Source organism: Lontra canadensis, unplaced genomic scaffold, assembly GCF_010015895.1.
Source record: "Lontra canadensis isolate GAN:19392208 unplaced genomic scaffold, GSC_riverotter_1.0 scaffold28, whole genome shotgun sequence".
NCBI classification, from domain to species: domain Eukaryota; kingdom Metazoa; phylum Chordata; class Mammalia; order Carnivora; family Mustelidae; genus Lontra; species Lontra canadensis.
The window spans coordinates 126,472-136,421 of record NW_022631022.1 but is presented as its reverse complement, the minus strand read 5'-3'; the positions used below and the strand labels follow the sequence as shown (position 1 = coordinate 136,421).

Sequence of the window (9,950 nt, the reverse complement as noted above, 5' to 3'; positions counted from 1 at the left end):
TCAAGAGCCCTGAGTTTTAGCCGAACTCAAGAAACTCGCAGTCTTAAGAGCCACCAACTTTTTGAACTCCCTAATGAGCGAGTCACGCTTTATGCGCAGGCGCAACAGTGGTCGGGGCGGGCCGTTCTCGCTCCGCCTCTTCCGCCAGGTCCGGGCACCGATTGGTCCGCGTGATCCGTATAAGAGGCTGCGCGCAGGGGCGAAACGTCCTTTCCTCAGCTGCCGCTAAGGTGCTCGGTTCTTCCGAGGAAGCTAAGGCCGTGTTGGGGTGAGGCCCTCACTTCATCCGGCGACTAGCACCGCGCCCGGCAGCGTCCGCTCAGCACTCGCCAGCACCATGGCCTCGGTCTCGGAGCTCGCCTGCATTTACTCGGCTCTTATCTTGCACGACGATGAGGTGACGGTCACGGTGAGTGCGGGCCCAGGCCGGCGGCGGGGTCGGCCTGCGGGCGGCCGTTTTTTCTCCTTGCCTGGCCTCTCTGCCAGGCCCCTCCGGGCGGAGGCGGGGAAAAGGGGGCCAGCGGCGGGGCCCAGGTGCAGCGCGCCCGGCGGCCTCGGCCACGTGCTCCAGCTTCCGGGGGGACTGGAGTACACTCGGGCTGCGCACTGCGGCTTTGGATTTTACTTCAGCGAAACTTCCGCGGCGTGTGGGCATCCTAACAGCACCTGGGACACTCCCTGTTTGGTGGCCTTGAATTCCTGTGCTGCGCTTAGTAGGCCCTATTGGGGAGAGGACGTTAGCTTGCTCCACCTCCCACCCTGACTCGTAACTTAAAATAGCGGCGTGACTTGGGCAAGTCGCCGCCTGCGAAATGGCAGCGAGGGGCCCAGTGCATTTCGTTTGCTCGTGGTAATCGTAAGAGCGTAAGAAAGGTTCGTTTTAAGTAAACATACATGAGGTGCGCCTGGGTGGCTCAGGGGGTTAAAGCCTCTGCTTTTGGCTCAGGTCATGATTCCAGAGTCCTGGAATCGAGCCCCGCACTGGGCTCTCTGCTCAGCGGGGAGCCTGCTTTCTTCTCTCTCTCTCTCTCTCTCTCTCTCTCTGCCTAGCTACTTGTGATCTCTGTCAAATAAATAAATAAAATATTTAAAAAAAAATAAATAGGCATACATGAAATACAGGTAGAATCTGTAAAGTGGTTAAACATGGTTTTGGAGACACGTTTTGAGCGACTTTCAGTTGCAGTGTTTTGAAGACGTTTACAAAAACTGCTCTTTGGTTTGCTGTTTTTTAGGAGGATAAGATCAATGCCCTCATTAAAGCAGCGGGTGTGAATGTTGAACCCTTCTGGCCTGGCTTGTTTGCAAAGGTAAGGTGATGGCAGCAGAGTGATGTGGAGAAGCAAATTTGGGGACATTACTGATTTATTAAGTCAGGTATTCGTGTAACACTAAGAAGGCTGGAAAGTGCCATATTCCACTGGATCTTTTTTAAGTGATATTTCCTCCTGTCTTGTCTTTCTCTTCTTGATTTCAGTCTCGTTTCTCTTTTCTTCTGATCTGAAGCCATGACATTCATAAATGTATATATGGTATATACACGTGCACATCAAATGACTCCTTAAAACGGTCACCCAGGGGATAATACCGCCCATGCTATTTCAGGCAGATTATTCCTGCAGGATAGTCTGGTTTCATGGAAATTGGATGTAGTGACCTCTCATTGACCATTTACTATTTTGGGGGTTATAAAAAGACTAAGGAAGACAAGATTCCTACCCAAGGAACTTGGCACACACTATCTATCTTATGTTACTTAATCTCTTCAGGTTGTGTCCAAAGAATTATTGAGAACACCGTGCCTTTAATAAAGGTACTCTTCTTTAATAAAGTCCGTGGACTTGGCAGACTGAAAAATCGAATTCACTGTTAAGAGGAGATCTGGAACCGTGGAAAGAATCCTGGTTCGAGTGTTTAAGGAAGCATGAGTTTTTTTCCAACAACTTATGCCAGCATTTTGGGGCCAGTTTTTTTCACCTATACAAGGAAGGAATTCAGTTAGTTATTCTGTCTTGCTACTTAAATAATGGCAATACAATTGTAAGATTTAAAACTTGAATAGTTTTTTTTTGTGTGTGTGACTAATTTTTAATAGAGCTGTGTGGTCATAAGCTAGTCTAAGTTTTAGGGAATCTAAGTAGCAGACCAAAAAAAATCTAAGTCTGGCAGACTCCAGAGAAGGAAGAACAATATAGTGTTGGGAATTGGTTGTTGTCACTTCAAGGAGAAGGGGGTACCTTTGGAGGTGTGTGTCGGGGGAGAGTGCTCTAACAAAAAGCCAGAACTGAGTGTGAACTGTGTATGCATGTGTGTTGCAGGCCCTGGCCAACGTCAACATTGGGAGCCTCATCTGCAATGTAGGAGCTGGTGGACCCGCCCCAGCAGCTGGTGCTGCACCAGCAGGAGGTCCTGCTCCTTCCACCACTGCTGCCCCAGGTAGACAATTTTTTTTTTTAATTGGAGGGAGGAGTGGAGATGAAGAGCAGTGTTGCCTGTAATACTTACATTTGCTAAGAGTAGGTGATGTATAAAAACCCTAAAACCAGGGGGATGGTTGGAACCAAGGCTAGGGTATTTCTGACTCAGTAAGTTGAAGGGCCTGGAGCTCTTTGGAGTTTAAAATAATCAGCAGGTGTGTGATTGACTGTTTCTGTTTTTTAGCTGAGGAGAAGAAAGTGGAAGCAAAGAAAGAAGAATCTGAGGAGTCTGATGATGACATGGGCTTTGGTCTTTTTGACTAAACCACTTGTATAAGCTGCTCAATAAAAAAGCTGAACTCTTGGTTGCTGTTGGTTGCCAGTTTGGGGATGTGCAATGTACAGACGATCTCCCTTCTGTAGCACTGGATGCCAGCCTTTTCTGGTATGACACCAGAGCTGGGTTTTCCCCCCTGCCACCACCAACTCATGGTGAGAAGTAGTGCACCAGCCAGATGCTGTGCCATGAATACCTAATATTGCATCGGGAACTGCCTGGAGAGGTGGGAGAGGGATCAGAGCGGATGTCTTGTCGGAGTCACCTGTATGAGTTCATGACCACACGGTTTGTCTCTTTGACAGGAGTAAGAGTCCATGGTTCTAGTATAATCAAGGCCTCTTAAAAATCCCAAGTAAAATCCTGGCTACAAGTTTTTTGAGCTATGCCGAGTCGTCAGAGGTAGAATACTGCTATATCCCTAGGCTTGTAATTCAATACTGAAGGAGTGGTGAAAATTCAGGTCTCTTGGGGCACCTGGGTGGCTCAGTCAGTTAAGCTTCTGCCGTGGGCTCAGGTCATGATCTTGGGGTCCTGGGATTGAGCTCAGTGGGGAATCTGCTTCTCTTTTACTGATAATCTTTCTCAAAAAAAAAAAAAATTCAGGTTCGAGTCCCCATTTACACAAAGTTTAAAACCAAAATTCAAATCTGTTTGACCCTAACAAAGTAACCTTTGGGGAGGGGGATGGCTGAGTACTGATGTGGAGACTGGTTCACTTCAAAATGCCAGGGGACCCTAAGATTTGGATTTATAAATCATGGTTACTTTGTCTTCAGAGCACCTATTAAGTGCCAGGCCCCCAAAACATCTTGCCCTTTCCTCTCTATTATAATAGAGATCAAGAGTTGGTGAAAAGCAGGATGTCCTAGCCCCAACTGTCCACTGTCCAAAACCATTAGTGTTTAGAACCAGATGGGTAAGTGGCTGGTGTACCTTACACAATTGAACACAATCCGCAATTCTGCTTCTGTGTGTTACTACCCAAGAGTAACTACATAAGGACATCAGGATGCATCTTTAGGAATGTTTAGGCAGTACTTAAAAACCTCAAGTCCATCAGCCGGAAAATAAAATGATCCTCAATGATGAACTGTGGATATACAGGAGTTCTTAAGGTTAGATTAAGAACAAGTCCTGGTAAATTGCATACAGCACACTACCTCTTCCTAAAGCTCAAAAATAAGATGGATTAGGTAAGGTAAGGGATGGTCATCTTTAAGACCTTAAAGGGGACGTGCAGTAAACAGTTGTACTTAGAGGTTACTGTCATTAAAATTTTGTGCAAGTGAAGAATGGGTCATAAAGTGTGGGGCACCTGGCTGGTTTGGTAGAGCATGGAACTCTGGTCTTGGGGTCGTGAGTTCAAGTCCCATGGGTGAAGAGCTTACCTAAAGATTGATCTACACACACTTTTAAGTGTGTTTCCTCATCAGCTAACAGTGCTGTGCTGATCTCCAGCATGTCCGGTCATCCTGCATAACAAGTCCATGGTAAGACCCATATTACAGGTGGGTCAGTGGGAGCTCAGAGGTTAACATGAGGTAAAGCCTAGTAAACACTCTACGAAGCCTGCTTTTAGCATCTTTACCCATGTCCCCTGCTCCTTTCCCCCTCCTGCATCAGTTTACTTATCTATAATGATAGGGCCTGCCTCACAGGCTTCTGGAGACTTTGAAAATAATGAATTCCTTACATTCTGTGAGCACTTAAGTGTGAGGAGGGAATATGGACACTTCCCTTAGCCAAGGAAATACCTTGAATGGATTAAAGAGAACACTTAAGAAGATAAAGGAAAACAGAATCTAGAACAGCTGTAAATTAAGTGGTAAATTGGGAAACAAATACCAAGTTCAGTTACCCAAACTATACAATGACAAATGTTTGCCATAGCAAGACTCAAGTGTAAACATGGCCTCATTGGTGGGCCCAGCTTTTGAAAAGAAATGCAGTAAATGTAGTAAACCTCTAAATAGAGCTAAGAACCTTTCCAAAGAATGATCTGATAAAGTAGGAGACCCACTTATATGTGCAGAAATGCCAACCTTTTATTCATTTGATACGGAGTTTAAAAGTCTGCCCAGGTCCACTGCCTTTTTAGTTCTCCTGACCCTTAATTTCTTCTTTGCAAAATGGGAATAATACCGAATTTATATTGGGGAATGAACTTGCCAATCAATGCTCGCTGGTATGCAGATGCTATTTCCCTTCTGTGTAAGGTACAAAGAACACAGCTGGCATGCCTGATTCTCAGAATCCATGGGTCTAGCCTGCCTAAGCCTTGTGCTCTTTCAGACCCCTCCCTGCCAGTCCTACACAATCAGCCAGCAGCTTTGGTTTCTCATGACTGGTTTCATGCTACTGATTGTTCACCAAACATACTCTATACTTTGTTTAAAAAGTTCCATTGTTCTGTTCAACTCTTCTTTGGCCACTGAAAGCACACCCAGGTCCACGGCTGCTCACTCACCCCTTTTATAATCTTGCATCAGCAAGGAGCCAGGATTAGGTGTAGGGGAGAATTTTAGGAACAGACTTGCTCACTGACAAACCATCTCAGAACAACATTTTTTTTTTTTAAATCCATATTGTCACGGAATGTGTTGCACAATGGGATAAAAAAAAAATCCAAAGCTCCTGTCAACTGTTTTACTCCTTTTCTTTTTCCTCTTTCTTCTAAAAATGATGAGGGAACCAAACAAATTCTAAAACCACCTTTTGGAAAAGAGAAACACTAAAATGAAAGAATTCAAAATATTTATGCAACAAAACAACTTGGTATATTGCTACAAATTCAAATAAAATGTATCAAATCCTTTCTCCCTATAATTTGAAGGAGCATATACAGTAAAATTCTGAGGGAACAAAGTGAAGGGGGTGCTTATGGGCTTGGTCGCATAGTGCTTTAGAGTTTAGAAATAACTTTCAATGGGTTTTCCCGTTCTGACCTTGACCATGTCAGGAGCAGTGAAATCACCCTGGTCACACACTGGACTGGTGCTCAGAGAATCTGAGTGCCTACCAGGTTCACACAGCTAATGGCAGGCAAAGCGGGGTCTGCCATCTCCATTGTCTCCACTCATTCTACCACAACATGGCGTCCCTTCCCCACATGTGCTTTTGTAAGGTACCGTGATGAGCCTTTGATTTTTTCCCGTCATCGTAGAAGCCTCTTCTCCACCTTATCTTTGCAAACAAGCCTGGATAATTCAGCTAAAGGTAGAGACGGGCCAGTTTCAAGAGAGTGTTGGTATTTTTGGTTCTTCTGAAGCAACCAAGAGAGGCCCCTCAGAGTCAGATCGAAGACACCCCACAGCCTGCATCATGAAACCTGAGCTGAGTCAACAATCCTCCCAAACTGAGGTACCTGGGTGGCTCAGTGGGTTAAGCCTCTGCCTTCCGCTCAGGTCATGATCTCAGGGTCCTGGTATCGAGTCCCACATCGGGCTCTCTGCTCAGCGGGGATCCTGCTCACCTGCACCCCGGCCACCTCTCCGCCTACTTGTGATCTCTCTCTCTGTGTCAAATAAATAAATAAAATCTTTAAAAAACAACAACAGCAACAACAATAAAAAACAGAAGAAACAATCCTCCTGAACACGTATAGCAGGTCAGGGGATCAGGGCCATCCTGTATTTTCTTTCACAGGATTGCTCAAGGAGTTATGGGCTTCCAAAGAACCCTCCAACTTCTACTCAGTTTAACTCATCAGAGCTACCTCCTCTGGCTTGTATATTTTGAGGGTTATTAGTACATCCAATTACAATAGAAGAAAAATGCCCGTTCACCTTCCATATCTTTGCACTTACTATTCTCCACTCTCACCAGGCCACTGACCACCTACCCCAGTTAATTCTAGTCCTCCAGGCCTTAGGAAGTCCACCCCAGGCTATATTATATCCTCTGCTGAAAGTTCCCTGTCTTACCACTTCTAGTAGATGCATAATTACGCGTTTGTGATAGTTTGGTCAGTATCTTCCTCCTCCATACAGTAAGCTTGGGGACTGGGCTGTCTGCGTTGCTCACCTGTATCCTCAGTACTTATCAGAGTGTCAGGCTCATTGTTCAATATGCATTCATCACATCGTCCAACCCTCTCCTTTTACACACGAGGAATTCGGGGCCCAGAGGAGAGGAGGACCTTGCTCAGCAGCAGGGAATGGAACAGCAGAACTGGAACCCAAGTCTCTGGACCAGCGAATGCTCTTATCATCGTAGCAGCCCATAAAGGGGCACAAAACAACCAGGCCTGCCCCCCACGGCAAGCTTCCTCCCTTCCTCCCTCCTTTCCTTCCTTCCCCACTCAGTACGCGCCTTCCAGGTTGCCAAGTACAGGTGTGCGCGGCCAGGCCCTCAGGTGGGAACCCGCGGGACCGGGCTCCGTGAACGGAAGGCAAAGGCGTCGGAGATTTCCCCAGGTGAGGCCCGAGCCAGGCTTCAGTGCTGAACCGGGAATTCTCAGCCGGTGAGGCAACAGAAGCAAAAGTGTGGCGCCCCGGAGCCCCGCAAACTGCCTTCCGGACACAGTGATCTGTCACGGCCCCTGTCACGTCCACGTCGTCTAGGATGACGGAGAAGGTGCACGAGCTTGGGGACCGAGGGCAGGCGGCGGGATGAAGAGAGTCCTCTAGCCCGCCCTGGCTTCACGCGCCAACCGAGAAAAAACCCTCAGGCCGCACAGGTGCCTGACACAGGAGCGCCCGCGCTTGAGCATTTATAGCCCGCCGCTCGCCAATCAAAGTCCGTGCTGGGAGGGCGGGACGAGAGGCAGGGCTAAAAGCCGAGGGTGGCCGAGGGAAGCCGAACTTCTCAATTGCACCGAGGCCCATTGACCACTAGGGGCGCGCGCGGGTCCGCGGAGCCTTTTGCGCATGCTCATTTACATCGCAATAGTTTTTAAATACTTTTTTTTTTTTAGATTTTATTTATTTATTTGACAGAGATCACAAGCAGGCAGAGAGGCAGGCAGAGAGAGAGGAGAAAGCAGGCTCCCCTCGGCGCAGAGAGCCCGATATGGGGCTCCATCCCAGGACTCTGGGATCATGACCTGAGCCGAAGGCAGAGGTTTTAACCCACTGAGCCACCCAGGCGCCCCCATCGCAATAGTTTTTAAGTCTGTTTCAGTGGAGCTTCCGCGGGCTCGGGCGCTGGTTAGTAAACTAAAGTAATTAGTCCGTTGTGAAACCCCTGTGCCGTGAATTCCAGCACTTTCGCCTAACCAGCAGGAATGGGATGGGGCATATTTGTAAACTGGGACTAATGAGCCATTCCTGCCTCAGAGCTGGTTTTCGAGGGAAGGGGCGGTTGGGCATTGATAGTTAATATCATTCCAAATAGTTCCCTGTATAACTTTAGGCAAGTAGGTACTGACTCTTCCCAGCACCTTCATTTCCAGAAAGCGTTTTCGCCCAGAAAAAGAAGTGATTTGTTCTGCTTTTGGCTACTCATCATCCAGCTGAGTCACATGGGCAGCTGTTAAAACAAAACGAAACACCCGAAAGAAACAAACAGCAACAGCTATCCAGTTTCCTGGACGCTGCACGGGCTGAAGAACCCAAAGCTTGGGGGGGGGGGGCGCGAAAGGCGGTGGGAACTCTGCATTTTTACCAGTCCCAGGAAGAGTCTGATGGTTAGCTTTGGAAACTCCTGGTTTATATGGCACGCTGTGCCTGACAAGTACAAGATGCATAATAAACATGGTTTGAAATAATGAATTAATAACTGTCTCCAAATACTGAAGGAAGGTTTAACAGTTGCATAATAAGCCACGTTGACCACACTCGGAAAATGGACTGTTGATGGGAGTGTAAATTACTACCACTTTTTAAGGAGTGTGATTGGGTTCCATCTCTCAGAATTAAAAGTGCTCTTTCATCCAGGAATTTCACTTGCAGAAATCCATCCAAAAATACATGTATAATTTCAATGAAGCATTTTTGTAAGATAGAAGAAAATTGCCTGAGAGGAGGCTTTCATGTGACTATTAACAGGAGTGCTGCTATTGAACGGTATCTAGAATACTTTGTTAAGTGAAACAAGCAAGCTGAAAACCAGTGTATGTAATACGACCCTAAAAGATTTACATGCATCTGTTTGTATGTGTAAAGGAAATTCTGGAAAGGTTAAAGAAAAAAAACAAAACAAACAAGTAAAAGGTAAAAGATGACCTCTGAGAAGGGTTGGATAGGATGGGAGTGAGATTTTCCATTTCAGTTATCCATTCCATATTGCTTGGATTTTTAAAAACCACTGACATGTATTACTTTTAATAGCTTTTAAGTCTGGTTTGGTAATGGCATTGTCCTCTTGGGCACTGGTTACCCAATTAAAGTAACTAATCTATTGTTAAACCTCTGCATCAGGAGATTCCAGCACTTGCTGTTAACCAGCAGGAATGGGATGGGGCACATTTGTAAATTAGGCATAATGACTTGTTCCAGGCACAGGGCTGTTTTTTTTTTGGGGGGGGGATGGCTGTTGGGGAGCAACAGTTAACACTATCGTTAATTTTTTAAAAGTGAAGCGTCTTCAATATAGAAGAAAAACTGAACTTGGGGCACTTGGGTTATCTCAGTCGGTTAAGCATCTGCCTTTAGCTCAGGTTCCTGGGGCTGAGCCTTGCATCAGGCTCCCTGCTCAGTGGGGAGCCTACTTCTCCCTCCCCCTCTCCCTCTGCCTGCTGCTCTTCCTGTTTGTGCTCTCTGTCAACCAAATAAATTAATAAATCTTTAAAAAAATGGAAGAAAAACAACTTGTTTTATGTAGTTCTGGAGGGAAGAACTCTGACCAACTGGGAGACAATTTTAGCTCAAAATAAGGAAAGTAAGGAAAAACTTTGCTGGCTATTAGCCTGAGGCTATGATGGGGAATACAATATCTGGTTCTGGGGGGAGTGCGGACTGAGATGCCACAGGTCTTTAAGGAGGTAGGTTAAATGCTCTCTGTCATACTACCTGGATTAACTCAAATCCCACTCTGCCACTGAATAGGGCTGTGTGACTTTAGGCGAGTTGTCTAAACTCTGGGTGCCTCAGTTTCTTCACTTACACGAGAGGGATAATAATGACACAACCTCATCGAGTTCTTGCAGAATTACACGATATGGTACATGTCAGACACTCAGCATGGTTCCTGTTCAAAAAATGTTAGTATAGGGACGCCTGGGTGACTCAGTTGGTTGGACGACTGCCTTCGGC

At 46.4% G+C, this 9,950-nt stretch overlaps 1 protein-coding gene across 1 annotated transcript; it reads left to right on the top strand.

The window, feature by feature from the left end:
* Positions 1-195: 195 nt before the first annotated feature.
* Positions 196-2,782, top strand: LOC116871810 (60S acidic ribosomal protein P1). The gene is made up of 4 exons (XM_032864584.1): positions 196-409; positions 1,236-1,310; positions 2,319-2,436; positions 2,662-2,782. The coding sequence occupies exons 1-4, from the start codon at positions 338-340 to the stop codon at positions 2,739-2,741; spliced, it is 345 nt and encodes a 114-aa protein (XP_032720475.1). The 5' UTR covers positions 196-337; the 3' UTR covers positions 2,742-2,782.
* Positions 2,783-9,950: the final 7,168 nt, after the last annotated feature.